General features: G+C 43.6%; 1 protein-coding gene across 1 annotated transcript; it reads left to right on the forward strand.

Annotated features, from left to right (window-relative positions):
- Nucleotides 1–17,356: 17,356 nt before the first annotated feature.
- LOC309832601 (small ribosomal subunit protein uS5-like) lies at nucleotides 17,357–18,215 on the forward strand (the record flags this gene model as incomplete). The annotated part of the gene is given in 2 exon segments (XM_082670538.1): nucleotides 17,357–17,466; nucleotides 17,468–18,215. Coding segments are annotated over 2 exon segments (858 nt in total).
- Between the last annotated feature and the right edge of the window lie 1,262 nt (nucleotides 18,216–19,477).

Genomic DNA, 19,477 nt, shown 5'->3' on the forward strand with positions numbered 1-19,477 from the left:
TGAAAAAGAATATATATATGTATGTATGTATATATATAAATGAATCACTTTGCTGTACACCTGAAATGAACACAACTCTGTAAATCAACTATAATTTTTAAAAAAAGAATGTCAGCGAGGGTGGCCTCAAAGCCGACTCAGTGCTGCCATTGGAGGTGCAAACCCAGGGACCTGCATCATGATTAAAATACTTTCTCCTTGGGAAGAAGGCAGCTGAGGTCTGAACCCTTCAGCTTGAAGGGGGTTCTATGGAAACGTGTCAGGAAAAGAGAGGCTGAAAAGTTCACACAGCCACACGATTCAAAACATTCTATTCTCAGGTCACAGTTCAAATCTCGTTGTCTCAAGGTGATGCAATTCAACAGACTGAGACTTGTCCAGAAGCCTGGGCCATCCAACCCCATTATTTTTTCCCAGCAAAGTGGCCATGCCGGGTTTCGAAATTTTTGAACTGTGTCCTCAACACTCAAAATCCAATTTCCCAGCCTTCCTCCCTGAAAAAAAAAAAAAAAAAAAAACAGGACCAAAGGACTGCATGTGGTGAGATGAAGAGGATGTTTTCCTTCCTTTTCTTTCACTGTCTGTTCTTCCCTTTAACAAAGCAAATGCCTCTTTATGAGTTTGCACTTGGTTCAGCTACTGAAGAGCTGCAAGGAATGCGGTTACTGGTTCAGCTGGAGGGACCAGTTAGGGAATTGTTTCCCTCTAGATTAGCTTCATATCCTGCTTCCCACAGTAGCACACTTTTCATGCAATTCTGATTCTATTTCTTCCTCTTATTTCTTTGACTTGTTTCCACCACTTTCATGAATAATGTACAGGATGCAAGGCACGAGATATGGGGGATGCAGACATGCTAGGCTGTGCAGTCTTGCTTTTTTGACTTCTTCTCTCCTGGTTTCCATGGTGCCATGTTCCTTTGGTTACTCTTTAATCATCCAGCCGGACTTCCCAACTCCCTTCTGATTGCCGACACTGATTCCCCTCTACCTGCATCTTGCATGTTGTTGTAGGTTCTGTCCTGGGTTTTCTCATAAACTCTCATGTACTTGAATTTACTTCTTCCATCCCATTTCTATGAGATCTCCATGCACACATATTAAAATTTGTTTGTTTTTCTCCTGTTAATCTGTCTTGTGTCAATTTTATTGTAGTCCAGCCTCAAGCACTCAAGAAAGGTAGAGGGGGAAATTCCCCCTTGCTGACAATACTCAGTTTTTAGCTGGACATTTCCACCTATGCCATGGACTCTACAAATTCAATCCATCCCCAACTGAAGTCCCAACCTTTCACCTCTTCAATAAAGTGCAAACAGACAACAAAATTTGGTGATGTAGTATAAAGACAAGAAGCAATGTTTTACCACCTTCACTGCTAGTGGACTTGACAGTGTTTTGGGGTGAGGTGGCCTGAATTCCCAAACAACTGCATGGAGCTTTACATGGTTCCTTCTCTGAATGCAGTTAACTGCTTCGGGTCATCCCTGTTAATTTCCATCTTTCCTATGGACTCTGAATCAGTTGCAGACTTATTTACCCTCTAGTTTACAAACAGTACACAGCTTGGCACCTTCAGGCATGAAATGCTACAAGTCTGACTCACTGCAAACATTTCTGGAGGTGCTTTTTGTGCTGAATGCCAGAAAAAGTGATGCCAGTGATAGGGGTCATTTTTGAGAACCTAAATTTGTGAACGTTCTCCTTTAAGACATAGCATCAAACTCTCCTATGGAGTCTCTTGACTTCTTTTCTGGGACACTTTGGAATCTACAGGGAAACATACCCATAACAATTATCCCACTTGTCTTTCACATAAGGAGATGGAGGCTTAGGTCTATGGAACTGGTACGTGGTAGAGAAAGTGTTCATACGCATTGATCTGAACCCCAGTTGTTAGTTACCCCCTCTCCTAATGATTTTCCCTTATAAGTGTCTTTTAAATCTATTTATTTCTCTCATTGCCACTGCCACAGCTTTATTCTACGACCTCTATTTCTTACCTACATTATAGGAGTAACGTTTTTGTTCTCACTTCTCTAATCACGCCCATCTTTCTCCATTCTCTCTTCCTGTTATCTTTCTAAAACCAAGACTAATCATACTACTTCCCTTTGGCTGGAGTGCTTTACCAAACCCATGCCATTATCTTCTTTTCCCCTTTTCGTATTGCACTAAAACTTATATAATATAAAATTAATCATTTTAGTGTACAATCCAGTTGCCTTTAGTGCATTTACTGTGTTGTACAACTATCACGTCTATCTTGATCCAAAACATGCTTATCACCCCAAAAGGAAACTCCAAATCCATAGGCTGTTTCTCTCCTGTTCCTTCTTCCCTCCGCCCCTCCCATCAGCAATCTGCTTTCTGTCTCAACGGATTTACTTATTTTGAATCTTTCATATAGTGCGACCCTATAATATGTGATCTTTTGTGTCTGACTTCTTTAGTATCTTCAAGGTTCATCCGTGTTGTAACATGAATTAGTACTTTATTCATTTTTATGGCCGAATAATATCCCATTGTAGGTATATATCCCATTTTGATTATTCAGTCATCATTGATGGGCATTTGGGCTGTTTCCACCTTTTGGTGATTGTGAACAGGAGCTATGAACATTCACGGACATATTTCGTTTGAATACTTATTTTCAATTCTTTTGAGTATAAACCTAGAGATGGAATTGCTGGATCAGATGGTAATTCTATGTTTCACCTATTGAGTAACAGCTAAACCATTTTCCACAGCAGTTGTATCATTCTACATTCCCCCTAGCAATGTTCAAGTGTTCCGATTTTTCTACACCCTCAGCAACAGTTGTTTTTTTCCCTTTTTGCTTGTTTGCTTTGCTTCTTAAATTATAGCTGTATTAGTGTTCTGGGGTTGCCATAACAAAGGATCACATACTTAGTGACTTACGACTCTGGGTAGATCACTTTCTTTTTACAAACCTACATTTCTTCTTGGGCTAAAGGGGCACCATGAATAGAGTCATCCCTAAGGTCTTTTTCAGGATTCACAGTCTATGCTTCTAAGGCCACAAAGTTGTCCCCTTGAAGTGATGCAGGGACACACACACACACACACACACACACACACGCACACACACTGCTTATGATAGGTTTTCCACTCTGAGATGAAACTGTCTATTGCAAGATTTCCCATCCAGGGTGCTGGGATAGTAATCCCCTTGGGGCAGAGGGATGGGACCTAGGGCTACTAGAGCCCTCAGGCCAGTCACCTCTGGATAAAAGCAACTTCATCCATTTATCCCAGTGTACTGGGACCCAGTGTACATAGACCATTTTTCTCACGTGCCATATGTAAGAAGTCCGGGAAGCCCTTGCTATTAGAAGGCAATAGGTCACTTTGAGAAACAATGCTTCTGGACTCAAACAACATCCTGGTTGTATATATTATCTTCCCTCTCTCCTTTAAATTGTTGGTTTGTGCCCTTCCCCTTGTTTGGAGTATCTACATATCCTTTAGAACTCTGGTAAGCAAAACTTCCTTTGGAAGTTTTGTCAGTAGGGTTTGGCCAGGAGACAGAACTCTCACACTAGTTATCTTAACAGGAAAGACTTAACATAAAGAAATATTAAGTAGGTATTGAACTAAACAAGCAAAAAGAACACTGAGATACCGCAGGTGGAAAGCAGCTACCACCCCTTGGGCTGAGGGAACAAAGGGAAGAGGTTGGAATTATTAAAATTTAAAGGCTTGGAGGAGGAGTCCTGCCAAGCTGGGATGCACACCTCTGCCTGAGGGTGTTGCCCGGTCAGGGCTCAAGTCTCTGAGCTCAGAGTAGGGGGGGTCACTCTTATCAGAGTAGGGGGTGGACTGGCCGACCAGGGCTTGTGTCTCTGAGTGGGTATAATCAGGCTGGTTCTGTGAGTCTTGGAGAAACTGAAAAGTGGAATCAATCTCTGGTCCTAGAGCACCCAGCCAGAGTGTGGGAGCCAGGCTGGGATGATGCCGTTAGAAACAGAAAGGAAAGAGGAAGCCAGTGGTGACCTAAGAGGCAGGTGCAAATCCCTTCTCCAGATTTGCAGGCTCCCCGGGGACCCCCCATTTTCAGAACCAAAGCAGGAACCACTTGGCGGAGCATAAATGTGATTTGCCAACCTCAGCATCACAACACAGAGTATAAAAAAGTAGGTTTGCAATTTGATTAAGAACAGATATATAGATTATATACACATAAATACTAGAAGAAAATACATCCAGTTGTTAATAGTGATTTTCTCTGGCATTATAGATTTTTATTTTTATTATCTCTGGATTTTTATTTCTAGCCTTAAACTTTTGTGAGTTCTCTGAAATGCTTACAACATTCATGTATTTCCTCCACACTTAAAGGAGAAAAGATTAAATGTTTTTTTTTTTTAAGGTGGGTTTGAAACTAAGAGGTGGTAGCATATTAACTGGTAGCAAAGCCCCCTCAGTGCCTTTTCCTTGCTGAAATCAACGAGTCTCTTCCTTTATCCTGCAGCCCCTCGCATCCTGCTGTTCATGAATAATCTTTCCGATTCTCTCTTTCCCTTTAAACAGTGAACTACTTTGAGAGCAAGGGCTGTATTTTATTTATCTCTGTGTCCTCAAATTTTCCAGCTTCCACATCATAGTAGATGTTCACTAAATGTTTGTTGAATGATGCATGGATGAATGGATGGGCCAAGCAAGAAGGCAACAAGTGAGCCCCAGAGAATGGCCCTTAGCAGAACCTGAAAAGGAACCACTGGAATGAAGCCAAAGTGAAAGATGGCAAGAGAGACTCAGGGCAACACTATTCAATATCTTGGATCTGCCCTTGTTCTTCCCAGTAGGGTTTTTGTAATTTGAAGAAAAAGGAATTGTGCTTCTGCAGCGAGCCATCAGCCAAGCAGAGAAGGCAGAGATGCGCAAAGAGATCCATTGTGGGTGGGAGGATAGTCAGATATCCTCTAGGTCCAAGGTGCTGAGAAAGTGATTAGTAACAGTGAAGCGCATTGCCAGGACCATGGACAGAGGCATTAGAATAAAGGGCAGAAGTGGCGCCCCGGAGCCTGGAATACAAAACTCTTTGTAGCCAGGGTCTTGCTTATTCCTCCAACTCCATTGCTTAGCAGTCAAGTCGCATCCAGCTCAGTCCATGAGTCACTCCCTGTAGCTTTCCTCTGCCTGAAACTCCAGCCTCTACCCACCCGATTAATTCTTTTTCTTTTTAAAGAATCAATTTTATTTATTTATTTATTTTTGGTTGCGTTGGGTCTTCGTTGCTGTGCACGGGTTTTCTCTAGTCGCGACGAGTGGGGGCTGCTCTTCATTGTGGTGCACGGGCTTCTCATTGCGGTGGCTTCTCTTGTTGTGGAGCACAGGCTCTAGACGCACAGGCTTCAGTAGTTGTGGCACGTGGGCTCAGTAGTTGTGGCGCACGGGCTTAGTTGCTCTGCGGCATGTGGGATCTTCCCAGACCGGGGCTCAAACTCGTGTCCCCTGCATTGGCAGGTGGATTCTTAACCACTGCGCCACCAGGGAAGTCCCACCCGATAAATTCTTAATCATCCAGAGACACTCAAACCAGTTGTCTCTTTTTCCAGTAATTTTGCTTCCCAAGCTGCTCTTTATCTTATACATTTGTGGTTCCCTATTCTTTTCCCCCAAAGACAACCGACTGCAGGAATTCATCCAGGTTCTGGAGACTGGATGCAAAGCCTGACACCATCACTTGCCATCTGGGCATGTTTCCTAAATCTGCCTCAGTTTCCTTATTTGTAAAATAGCTATAATAGTGCATCTTGCTAAATAGTGTATTTGTGACCATTACAACACGTAAGCCATTTTCATAGCTTAGAACATCGGCTGGCGTATAGAACATGATCATAAGCATTGATGGTTAGTGTTATTATCACACTGTATTGTAATTGTTTCTTTAAATAAAATCTCTCCTATTAAGTCCTGGCAGAGATTTTAAGTTGTTCAGTGTTGTCTTCTGAGGACTTGGTATGCGGTAGGTGTTCAATGAACACCAAAAATGAACCAGAAGGAATGAATAAATTAAAGTTTTGATTAAGAAGCTCACCCAGCTAAGGCTTCCTTAGTGGAACTGCCTGTCTAATAGGAAATTCACGGAAAATCTTCGATGTTGCTGAAAATGTTTCTACGTTGGAGAAGCACATTTTCCTGTAAGAAAATGCAGTTCTGCTAAACATCATTAAGACTTTCTTGAGAAACTGCTTCCAGGTTGACACAATAGACATCAGAGCCCGTATAGGACCATCAGTGCAGATTATATGAAGCAGGGCTCTTTTGTTTGATAGAGGTAGAAACTCAACTGGAAAAAACATTAGAAGAAAATATGATTTATGGGAGGTACTGGGATATGATTGAATAGCTACAGGGAAATAGCTGGGCCTGGGGGTCAGCAGGAACCAGGGGTTTTTACTTTCTCCATCTCTTATTTCAGTTTGCCACTCTCTGGATTTCTATTATCTTGTTTTACTTTTTATTGACACTTTTCTAGATTGTCCCCACTACAAGAACATAAGAGATGCCAGGGTAGGGACGCTGTATCAGTTTCCTGTTGCTAGTATATCAAACGACGACATAGTGGTTTAGAACAATACAGATGTATTCTTACAATTCTGGAGCTCAAGCCTGAAATGAGCCCATCGTGGCCACAGGGCTACAATGAAGGTGCTGGCAGGGCTGATATCCTTCTGGAAGTCCTGAGGGTGAGTCCGTTTCCTTGCCTTTTCCAGCTTCTAGAGGCCGCCCACATTTCTTGGCTGTGGTCCTTCCACCGTCTTCAAATCCGGCAGCTTTGAAGTCAGCATCTTCAGATCTCTCTCTCTGACTCTGAATCTCCTGTCTCTTTCTTCTAAGAACGTCTCTGATGACATTGGGTCCGTTTGGGTAATCCAGGATAATGTCCTCATCACAAGACTTTTAATATAATCACATCTGCAAAGTCTTTTTTTGCCATATACAGTAACAGTCACAGGGTTCCGGGGATTCAGGTGTGGATATCTTTTTTTAGGGGGTGGAGGGGGAAAGGGAGGCATTATTTAGCCTACTGCAGGCATTATTTTCTCCAGGGTCACCACAATGTCTAGTATACAGTAGCGTGAAAAGTATCATCGATTGAGTGAATTAATGAAAGAGTGAAAGCACCTCTCTGTTTATCACGTTCAGTCTTTCCCTTCAAACAGGCTTCCTCTCTATGGGGGAAGACATGGCTGTCGGTTGTTCCTGAGCCTTGGGAACCTCCCTCCACCACGACTCTTGGAAAAATGCTTAATTCATTTTTCAGTCCCCTTTGAAAACTCTTGGAGAATGATTCTGATCAGGCCTAGTTGATTCAGGCCCATGCGCGGGCCAACTGGGCAGGAAAGAGTGGTTATTCATGGTGGTTCCCTAACCCCATAAGAGTAAGAACAGAAGTAGTCCCACAGATACAGGGGGTATTCTTCCTTAGCATATATGAGGTTATTTTTAGACAGGCAGTTAGTCCATATCCACAAAGCAGATGATGTAAGAACTGGTGAGAGGGCTGTTCCTACCTGGAACTTGTTTTTATTTCTCTTCCAATTAATATGTTCTGACTTTCAGAGCTAGTTCCAAATGTTCTCCTTTTTATTCTTCATAAGATTAACTTAGTGTATAACTTAGGCTAACAACTAAATAAAGTTTGGATGTGACCCAACGAATTAATTGATTTTAAAAATCTGAAAATTGCTACTTAAAACAACTCTGCGCCCATTATTCCCTGTAGGAACTTATTTCCTAATGATTGATCACTTTTGCCTAAAAATAAATCACGGCACAGCAATGCTAGCTATATTAGGGTTCTGGTTATGGGAGTTCTAGATCAGTGGTTTCTAATCCTATCAAACTCAATGCCCCCGCTTATTAAAAATAATGTCTGGGGACTTCCCTGGTGGCACAGTGGTTAAATCCGCCTGCCAATGCAGGGGACATGGGTTCGAGCCTTGGTCCAGGAAGATCCCACATGCCCCGGAGCAACTAAGCCCGTGCGCCGCAACTACTGAGGCTGTGTGCCACAACTACTGAAGCCCGCACGCCTAGAGTCTGTGCTCTACAACAAGAGAAGCTACCACAATGAGAAGCCCGCGCACCGCAACGAAGAGTAGCCTCCCCTCGCCGCAACTGGAGAGAGCCTGCGCACAGCAACGAAGACCCAATGCAACCAAAAATAAATAAATAAAATAAATAAATAAATTTCTAAAAAATATATATTAATGTCTAACTTCCGTTTTATGATGCTGAAGTGCAATTCTTTTTTTTTTTTTTTTTTGCGGTACGTGGGCCTCTCACTGTTGTGGCCTCTCCCGTCGCGGAGCATAGGCTCCGGACGCGCAGGCTCAGCGGCCATGGCTCACGGGCCCAGCCGCTCCGCGGCATGTGGGATCTTCCCGGACCGGGGCACGAACCCGCGTCCCCTGCATCGGCAGGCGGACTCCCAACCACTGCGCCACCAGGGAAGCCCCTGAAGTGCAATTCTTAAGTAATATATACACCTGCACAATTTTGGATACAATAAATTCTCAACATGTAATATAAGAGAGAATAAAGATATAATTCATAATAAAATAATTTGTATGTATTTAAAATGTCAATTGTCTAGAACGGCTACACTATAAAATAACTAAGTCACAAAATTCCAAAATCGCATTAGGAGGCACTACCAGCCCTGTTAAAAACACCTCTCTTGGTAGATAGGTATTGCAAATTTAATGTATGACTAACCCCCACCCTTTCCCACGTCAATTAATTTCTGTCAGATTTCTATCAGATCACACAGTTATGACCTTTCGTGGTACTCACTCCTACCTGAAGCCATCTTGTTCCGTTATTAATGGCTGAGCCGTTAATTGGCTCTCTCCTCTGCTTGAACATCAGCTTCATGATCCTGGGAATCTTCTCTGTCTTTTTCAGTGCCCAGTCCATAGTAGAAGCTCAATATACAGCTGCTGAACAAATGAACAAATCAATGTTCCTTTGACAAACCAAAGCATTTCAGGGTTGGGAAGGGCCTTCCTGATTTGATGACACTAAGACCAAACGATGGTGGAATTGATTTGCCCATGTTTACAGAGCTAATAAGTGAATGGGCCCAGGTCTCTCAATCCATGCCCTTGCATCCAGGCATCACACATGTATGGCTTAAGTTTATCCTTCAATAACTAGAGAGATTTTTGTTTAATGACACTGATACTTCTTCCCTTGATCCTAAGTAATCAGGCAGTGGGAATTTAAATATGATCATTTCTAATGATGATGAGAAATATTTAGTATATTCTAGCTGGCATGTGATAGCTTCCTTTTTTTCTTTTTTTCTTACTTTTTATATCAGTCTCCCATGTCTGTCCTGTATAACCCCAAAACAGCCCCCTCCAGGATGCTAAGGTAGCACATCCTCTATAGTCATTAACCAACCCAGCAAGTACTTTCTATTTTTGTCTGATCAACCTTCCAGAAAGACACATTTTTTGTTGAGAAAAAAGCCAGAGTATGCTTTACAGATGGCATGAAAAAGGAAATAGTGACAGAGAGTACAAATTGCCGAAAATAGCACGTAGCAGAGAGCTGCTTCGCAATATTAGTTTATGAATTTGGCCAGCTCAGTAAGGCTTTAGTGTCAGCAAAGCACTTGGAGGTTTTCCTTGTTTATTCCATTCAAAGAGATATTGCATCTTAGCATACAAAGCACTATCTAACAGCAGTTGGGTCTGCTTAGATTTAGAAGGAAGCTGAGAGAGCAGTTTATATTTGCTTTTGATTTCTCTGTGTGAGAGGAATGCAGTGATTACTTCCAGCAACTTTGAAAGTCATATGCTCAAAACCAGAGAAATACAAGGGAGAAAGCAACAGAGGTGCATTGAAGAAAGAACAAGAGCAAGAGTCAGCGATTTGTTTCTGGAAGCTGGTGAAGTAAATTTACAATGGAAGTAAATACACAATTTACTTCAAGCTCACAAATAAAGCCTGGAAATTCACCCCAAAACCAGTGTGGATGTGCATTAGTAAAGGAAATATTCCAAGTGTAGCTTAAGCTTGGGTTCTGGTTTCTCCCTGATCTCATTATATTCATCAAGTCTTGCAAAGATCTAGGCTTCTTTCTTTCTTTCTTTTTTATAAATTTATTTATTTCGCTGCATTGGGTCTTCATTGCTGTGCGCGGGCTTTTTCTCTAGTTGTGGCGAGCGGGGGCAACTCCTCGCTGCAGTTCGCAGGCTTCTCATTGCGGTGGCTTCTCTTGTTGCAGAGCATAGGCTCTAGAGCGCAGGCTCAGTAGTTGTGGTGCATGGGCCCAGTTGCTCCGCGGCATGTGGAATCTTCCCAGACTAGGGCTCGAACCCATGTCCCCTGCATCAGCAGGCGGATTCTTAACCACTGTGCCACCAGGGAAGTCCTGGGCTTCTTTCTTGCCTCAGAAGGAAAACTTCACGTACTGGAAAATAGCACCGCGCCCCATATGCTTTTCCATATGGTGAGGGAATCCAAATTTTTAAAATAATGGATTGTTTCCTAACATCTAATGGTTACTCTGAATCTGGATGACTGAAAACATTTAAGCTTGGTGACAGCCCACTTTAATTGCATCACAGAAGCTGAAAGAAACTCTAAATCATTATTTGTCACAGGTGAAAGGGAATTAACCATCTGGTAGCCCAAACTCTTCTTTTTACCTATGGGGAACCAACGTCCCAAGAGGAGAGTTGACCTGCCCAAGGTCCTGAAATGAGCCAATGGCAAGTCTGACAATGGAAGTTGGTGTAGAGGGTTAGTTATTCTTCACTTTTAGCCTTACTAGCAGCCCTCTCTTGAACCACTTACTTGACGTCTTTGTGAATCAGTTTTCTCATCGTGGTGCCAATCCCAGGGTTGGTGAGGGGGTCTGAACACTGTAAAGCTTCTCAGTGTGCGCTTCCTCAAATCTAACATGCTTGATAAGTAGCAGCTTTTATCATCTTCAGAGTTGTTATCTTTATCATTATCCCCAGCATCATGATTATACTTATTCCTAGTTCCATGTATGGGTCTTCACCTGGCTGCAAACATATCAATTCCAAAGTCTGAAACACAGAGGAGTCCTAACAGGGAAATAGACTGAAAACTGAAGTCTCTTCAGTTGCCTCCATAACTTGTCTACACTACATCACAATGTAGCCAAAATTTATTTCTTTATTTAGGTATCACCCATGGAGGACTTAAGTTAAATCCTTCAATAACCAAACAGAGGCTTTTTTCATGTTTAAAAAAAAAAAAACTAGTGGAGAGGTACCTTTTGATCCTATTGACCCAGATTGTTTTGTCTCATTTCTTTCCTTTTGTAATTATTAGGAGAAACTTCAAGGGAAAACTACCTTCTTGGCTGTCTGGGACTAAATTATAAAAACTAAAACATTTATTTTACTGAAATTGCCAGTAGTGCAACTGAGCAGAGCAATCCCACTGGGGTTTATCTAAACCACAGCAAAGTGATGAAGAGCTAATTTGAGGTCAGATCTTCATAGGGCTAGACTCCCAGCCAACCCAGCCAGTGTGCAATCCACTGTCTTGTGTTTAGCTTCCCGACTAAACAGAAACAGAAGGTTTGTCAGACTCAGACCAGACAATGAGAATAAAAAGATGCCACCCAACCGCTCTCATTGCAGAGGCAAGCTTGTTAGTAAATGTGTGTGAAGTTTCTGTATGTGGACAACGTGAATGAAACCGGCCCATACAGGGTCTCATCAACTCTGGTAGGTTAGAAGCTTGACCTGCCTCGTTTATACAAATAGACAGGCATTCTTAGTCCCTAGATGCGGCTCACGTATGTTTAATCAACATGTTGTGAGTGAACTGAAAGAATAAACCCACATGGCTCACCTACATGCAACCAGACACTAAACTCACACATTTGTATCTAATCCTTGTGGTCCAATGGCTGCTAGGAACCTTTGTGTCATAGATGCGGAAACAGAGACTCAGAGAGGTGATGTCACATCCCCATGGTCACTCAGCTGGAAAGTAGCAAATGCACAATTTGAACTCAGATCTGAGGACAAAGCCTGTATTTCTTCCTTTACACACAGACCCACCCCAAACTGTGTTGCTGTAATGACAGAAATGCACCTCAACAGACAGAACTTCAGAGCAGAGTCTGTCTCAGAAAGCAGTGTGGGCTGTATCACTGGCTCCCTAAGAGGAGGCTTCCAAGCACTGGAATTGTCGGGGGCTGGAGAGGTCGCACCGGATGACTTTTTTATTGAAGTATAGTTGAGTCACAATATTATATTAGTTTCAGGTGTACAGTATAGTGATTCAGTATTTTTACAGATTATACTCCATGAAATGTCATTACAAGGATGACTTTTCATGGCGTGGCCATCTATGACACATCAGTTGCTTATTCATTCATTCATTCATTCACACTTTAATTCAGTTTCCTCCTGATAAGCACTTGCACAATTTTAAAAAATGCTTTCAGTCATTAGGACCGGAAGAAACTGTGTTTCTCCTAACACCTGTTTGGTTTCATCCAGTGATTGACACAAATCACGAACTGATTATATATAAGCGTGTGTGTGTGTGTGTATTTCCATGTTCACTAGTGGGTTTAGAGCAAAATTGACAGTTCCCCTCCAAAAAGTGATTCAGCCACCCAGTCTGAGCTATATTTTATTAATCAGTCGATATTATTTCTCCATTCTGTTCTATATTTGATCTCGATTTCTTCCGTTTTTCCATCTTGTGTTTCTGTGTTTATTTATAAGCTGTGTCAAATCCCTTTTGTTGGGAAAATGATGCGAATGTGCATGTGCCTTTGTGTGTATCTGTGTGAATCCACAAAAATACCTGCACGCGCCTCTTTGCTATTCAGTCTTGAGCCTTTGAACTTCCGCCAGCGCAGAGGAATAGAAGCATTGCTGGCACTTGCTTCAATTAGAGCCAGCCAAGAGAAGCGGGCACAGTGAATGTCTGTTTTCCCCATCTCTGACTCCAAGGGCAGTTCATCACAGGATTCAAGCCCAACCTCACCCTATGTGGAATAAGGGCCTTTTCTCTTTTGTGAGCTTTAGGGTCCTAAATCTGACTTCCTTGGAAGGGAGTACAGTTTTCCTCTGCCAAGGGTAACCGAAGCCCTTGCATCTGTTATGCTGATCCATCCAGAACCCTTGCCAGATCTAGTATGCTGATCAATTACGCTGACCTGATAATACTAACATGAGCGTGAGGATGCCTAGAGCCAAAGGCTGGAAACCAAAGCAATAGCAAGGAGCGGCTCAGACCAGCCAAAATGAACCAGGACTTATTCTATTAGAGAGAATATTCCATTTGCTCCGATAATGAGAACTCAGTTGAGATTGGTTAATTCAATTCTGCCCATCTTATCAGATTTATTTTTAATGAAACTGAACAATAGTTTCATTTGTTATGTTATTAGTTTTCCCAGTAGAAGCAACGAGACTCTAACGTTGAAAGCGAAGCAGACAAGCTTTGCCAGTGTCTTTGGCTCATCAGTGATGTGAGCCAGTTTGGATATTACACAGTGAAATGCTTCTGTCCTCTTCTGGGTCTGCTGTCCTGTTCATGGGACTTAGAGCTGTGAGACCATCTTTTCTCTTCTGTAACCTCTCTGTGCCTCATCTAATCTCATCATTCCCTTGTTAATAAACCTGCCAGGGCTCCTGATGGCCACATTTCCAACAGTTGCTAGCTGAGTGACATTGGCAGAGTGGCTTAACCTCTGTAAACCTCATTTATTTATTTATTTTTCATTCGCAAAGTGGTGACAATATAAATCACTCCAGAGCCTTCTCATAAGAATTCAATTCAATAGTGTCTTACAAAGGTGTAATATTTGGCATGTAGTACGTGCTCAATAAATGTTGGTGTCATCTTATTTCTTTGTGTGTCCATCTACCTCAGGACATAATTCACTCCTTCAGGGGCAGAAACTACATTTGGGATGCCTGATTCTTTTTTTTTTTTTTTTTGCGGTACGCGGGCCTCTTACTGCTGTGGCCTCTCCCATTGCGGAGCACAGGCTCCGGACGCGCAGGCTCAGCGGCCATGGCTCACGGGCCCAGCCGCTCCGCAGCATGTGGGATCTTCCCGGACCGGGGCACGAACCCGTGTCCCCTCCATCGGCAGGCGGACTCACAACCACTGCGCCACCAGGGAAGCCCATGGGATGCCTGATTCTTATGTGCCTGTCTTGACTTGCTTAAAGCACTGAATAAATACTTGCTTAGTTGAGCTGACTGCTGTGTCCCCAAATATGGAGTTCCAATCCTCAGCCCACTTTATTGTTTTTCTTTGCCTCTGAAACTTCTAGAATCACTTTCTGTTGCATTTCTGTGATGTCCACCCTGATGAAAAAAACCAAACAAAATGAAAGTCTACCATACTTAGTTCAAACCTCAATGTTAAGATAAATGATAGTCGTCTTACACTGGCTTCCCTTCTCTCCCTGGGCAAGTGACTTATTGAGTGAAGGAACGCAGAGAAACTTACAAAAGGATGAGGGAAGGAGAATAGGGGAAGGCAGAAGGCTAGACAGAGATGGGGTTTCTGGAGAAGCCTAGCCACAACTGATCCCACAAGGATCTCTGGACTGTTGGTTGTACCAGCAAGTTTTCCCACCACCAGGAAAGGGGACTGGGCTGACAGACACACGCATCACTTAGACATTGCGTGAGCATCACTCCGGTGGGAAAGTGTGCACAGTCCTCTAAGCATCCTCAAGGCGGTGGCTCCTACCAGTGAAGTTCATTTTGCAGGGAAGGGTACAGCTCTGAGTGGCGAGCAGCAAAAACCGGCAGAAGCTGGGGTGTGGAGCTGTGACCTGGTAAGAAGGAATGTAAGCCTCGTCCATAATATATGCTACCAGAGCCAAGGAAGACGTTGGGTCTGGAATATATATAAGAGGCTTTTGGTCCAGCAACTCAAAACTTCCCAGAAACAGTGCAGCCTCAGGCCTGGAGCCAAGCGATGCTTGGAAACAGCCTGATGACATTCAAGAGGTGAGTCATTTATTATTTCTTAGAGAAAAAAAAAATAGGATTTTGGCAGTGCAGCTCTGATACCTTAACCCCATCCCCATTTTCATTTTGAACATGTTTAATTGGAGTGTTGTGCAATTACTTGCATGTCTATTCCAATATGGTGTTTACTTACAAAGCACTGTGGGCCATGTCAGCAATTAGCCATTTTCTCTGACGCCTGTCGTAGTGCTAATTACTAGCGGACGCAGAATACTTTTTCTGACAAAGACACGGGAGCGTGGCACAAAGGTTTCTCCAACATCTCTGCATGTTCCCTTCATCTGGATCGAGCTCTGGTTGACTTCCGTAAAGCCGATGCGACCGCTCAAAAGAAGGTTCGCCAGGAATCAGACAACGACGGTATAAGTTTCTAACCACGGTCCAATTGTACTGTCATGTCAGGGGCCCCACTCCCAGACTGTGTTTCTGGCCCTGGAGATTCTGAAAAGTCAGACCTGTGAGCAGTAAATCACAGAGCTGGAAATCCTCTGTTTCCTCGCAGGTCCTGCCAAACAATTATGCAGTGAAATGTTCTAGTTGTACTCTGATTTTAATGTTAATACCCATTTCCATAATTTCTCTGGATCTTGAAGGGGCTGTTTAATACTTGCCAGAGAAGCAAATCAACTAGAAGGAACACCCACAGATGGCTCAGGTTTCCCATTAAGCCGGAGCACCGAGATCGGCTTTGTTTCACGTTTGGTTTGGGCAGCCAAACTGTTCACAAAGAAGCCGGCCCGAAAGCTTGCCCAGCTCTTTAAAGGGCCACCTTGAAACCAAGTCATCCCGAGTGAGTGAATGACAAAGGGGAGCAAAGTGGAATGTCTTCTAATTGGTCAAATGCAGGCCTCTGGGGCTCAGTTCCTACCTCCAGGGCCTCCCCCTTTATGCCCCGGGATGGCTCCGACCGCCATATACGGGTGCATTTCTTAAAACTTCGAGGCTCAGAAACTCTTCACTGAAGGCCCCCAAGCCTCTACAGAGGCAAGAGCTGAATGGAATTGTGGGTGTATCTTCCTAGCACTGGCACGAGGCCAGTTCTCAGTGAGGGCCCAGAAATGAAGCACAGAGTGGGAGCTTATACCCGACAGGGACGCCCCTTCGTTTAATCTCAGTGACCTGCGCTTCCGTCAGTAGGAGCACATCACCACATCACGGTCTGCTTGCCTTCTCCCCCACTGGATGTAGAAGTCCCAAAGAGTGCACCTGGGCCCTCTGGTTCTCTTTCATGGCATGTGATACTTCCCTGATTCTTTATTGGTAAAAAATATCTGGGTTGGCAGAAGCCTAATTTTGTCTGCATTCAGTTAAAAGAAAGGCTGAGTGGTTCATGTAATAATGGGAACCATGATAGGAAACAGAATAGAATGGGATCAATCTTCTCTCTTCTTTTTTCATCCTTCACCTTTCTGTGTATGAGCACTTGACCTCTCAAATAATAATAGCTTTATCCTTGGGCTGGAACCATGGCTGCTATAGCTCTGGGCTCTCAGCTGCCTAGTTTTCAGAAGAAAAGGGAAGTACCCTCTTTCTAAGCTCCAGCTCCCAAAACCCCAGGAAAGGAAAATGAGGCCCACATTTCAGTCACATGACCACCTCTGGACCAATCACTGGGGTCCAGCATATGGAGCATTCTGATTGGCCAGTTTGCATCAGGTGTCTGCACTTGGGTGAGGAGGTGGGGGCCTGCTGCTCCATTTGACCCTATGACAGAGCCCTCCCCGCGGAGAAGGGGAGGAGGCAGCACAAACGCAGTCGCTGGGGAACATTTATGAGACGAGCTGTCATCCCCATCAGAGTTTCTACTACACATGTCCAGCACAATTTCTAATTCTTATTTTTACATTTATTTAATGCCTGTCTCTACCATCAGACGGAAAGCTGGTTCTCACCATAGACAACCCAGCTTGTGCAAAATGAACACTTATTAGGTGAACATATGACTTAATCTCAATAGCTTCATCTTAGGGACTTGGGGAAAAAGAAGATGAAATTCCTAGAAATCCTCAGGAATTTCCCATAAGTCGTTCTATACTTTTCATAACGCTATTATGTGTTTTTTAAAAACAATAACAGATGACCATCATCATAAAAAGTGGATAATTTTTTTTCACCGATAGGGTTATAGGAGATGGCTTAGAGGTTTTCTGTAACAAAAATGCATTATCATGCATTTTTAGGAACTGATGTATTGTGACAAGATTAGATATTTCAATAATATGTAAGAGTTCCTGATACAGATATTTCATCATAGAAATCATCAGCAAAAATAAATTTCAAATAAGAATCACTTTTAGCTCTTCTTCTCCGTAAAGACACCTAATGGCGGATGATGTCAGTGCTGCCGATGGGTCCGGAGGCCCCGGGGGCCCTGGAATGGGAGGCAGCGTTGGCTTCCATGGAGGCTTTGTCAGCGGCGTCCGGGGCCAGGGCTGAAAGCCACGGAGCTCGCGGAGGCGAGGCCAAGGGCAAGGAGTGGCTCCCCATCACTAAGCTGGGCCGCCTGGTCAAGGACATGAAGATCAAGTCCCTGGAGGAGATCTGTCTCTTGTCTCTGCACATCAAAGAACCTGAGATCATTGACGTTTTCTTGGGGGCATCCCTCAAGGACGAGGTTTTGAAGATCACGCCTGTGCAAAAACAGGCCCATGCTGGCCAGCGGACCGGGTTCAAGGCATTTGTCGCTGTTGGGGATTACAACGGACATGTTGGTTTGGATGTCAAGTGGTCTAAGGAGGTAGCCACTGCCATCCGTGGGGCCGTCATTCAGGCCAAGCTCTCCATTGTCCCCGTGCGGCAAGGCTCCTGGTTGAACAAGCTTGGCAAGTCCCGTACCGTCCCTTGCAAGGTGACTGGCCGCTGTGGCTCTGTGCTGGTGCGCCTCATGCCTGCCCCCAGGGGCACTGGCATCATCTCAGCCCCTGTGCCCAAGAAGCTACTGATGATGGCTGGAATTGATGACCGCTACACCTCTGCCAGGGGCTGCACCGCCATGCTGGGCAACTTCGCCAAGACCACTTTCGATGCCATTTCCAAGACCTACAGTTATCTCACTTCTGATCTCTGGAAAGAGACGGTGTTCACCAAGTCTCCGTATCAGGAATTCACTGACCATCTTGTAAAGGCCCACATCAGAGTTTCCATGCAGAGGACCCAGGCTCCAGCGGTAGCCACAACATAGTTTTCTATGAGAAAAATAAAGTGAGTGAAGCCAGTTTAAAAAAAAAATCACTTTTAAAATGGAGAGATAATTCCTCAGATGTTTAGTATTTTAAAATTATCATTCTTAAGTTGAAACTTTAAAGCGCAAGACATTCAGTGCCCAATCCAATATCCTGATCTTTCTTTTGTGACAAAATGGTCCAGACATGGAAAAATGCCTTTCCTTTTGCATTGTCATTGGTCGAATTGTTAAAGAAGAGACCAAACACGTCTTGGGGTGGTTTTAACACCCAAAGTTGGGTGTCAGGGCTCATGTTGTTTCATATATGTGCCCCTTCCCTTTTTTAAAAAAAATTATTTTATTTTATTTTTATTCTTGGGTGCATTGGGTCTTCGTTACTGCGCGTGGGCCTTCTCTAGTTGTGGCAAGCGGGGGCTACTCTTCATTGCGGTGTGCAGGCTTTTCACTGCGGTGGCTTCTCTTGTTGTGGAGCACGGGCTCTAGGTGCGCAGGCTTCAGTAGTTGTGGCTCACGGGCTCTAGAGCGCAGGCTCAGTAGTTGTGGTGCACAGGCTTAGTCGTTCTGCAGCATGTGGGGATCTTCCCAGACCAGGGCTCGAACCTGTGTCCCCTGCACTGGCAGGCAGATTCTTAACAAATGCGCCACCAGGGAAGCCCGCCCCTTCCCTTCTTAGAGATGAATCATCCTATCTATCTATCATCTATCTATCTATCTGTCTATCTATATCTATCTATCATCTATCCATATCTATTTTTCTTTCTATCTATCTCTATATATCTATCCAAGTATGTTTTGTCTTACAAACCTCTGTAGCCTACAGTGAATATTCAAACCCTGGAATACACAAGTGCACATTATTGGATAGTATTTGAATAATGCAGTGATTATAGCTCCTAGCAAGATTCACAGCCCTACGAAGAATTACACGTTGAAATGGACTATTTAACGATTTATTTTGCTTCCAAAATTTGCTATTTCTTGGAACACCACTCATAGTATTTGCATATGCTATGCATGTAAACTCATTAGTGCTTATTTTACTTTCAAGAATGACTTACCATGAGCAGCAGAAAGGGCCATGAACACACCCTTGTAACGGGGCAAGAACAGCCAGCAAGACTGACTGATTTGTTCATAACCCCTTTTCTCCTATGCGCTCCTGTCCACGTTCCAGAAAGTTTACTCTTTGATTTTACATGTCAGTGTTTCCTGCTCTTGCTGTTCACCAATGTCAGTGGATCCTTCAGTAATGACTGTAT

Source organism: Grampus griseus (genome assembly GCF_964374135.1).
Source record: "Grampus griseus genome assembly, chromosome: 14".
Classification (NCBI taxonomy): Eukaryota; Metazoa; Chordata; class Mammalia; order Artiodactyla; family Delphinidae; genus Grampus; species Grampus griseus.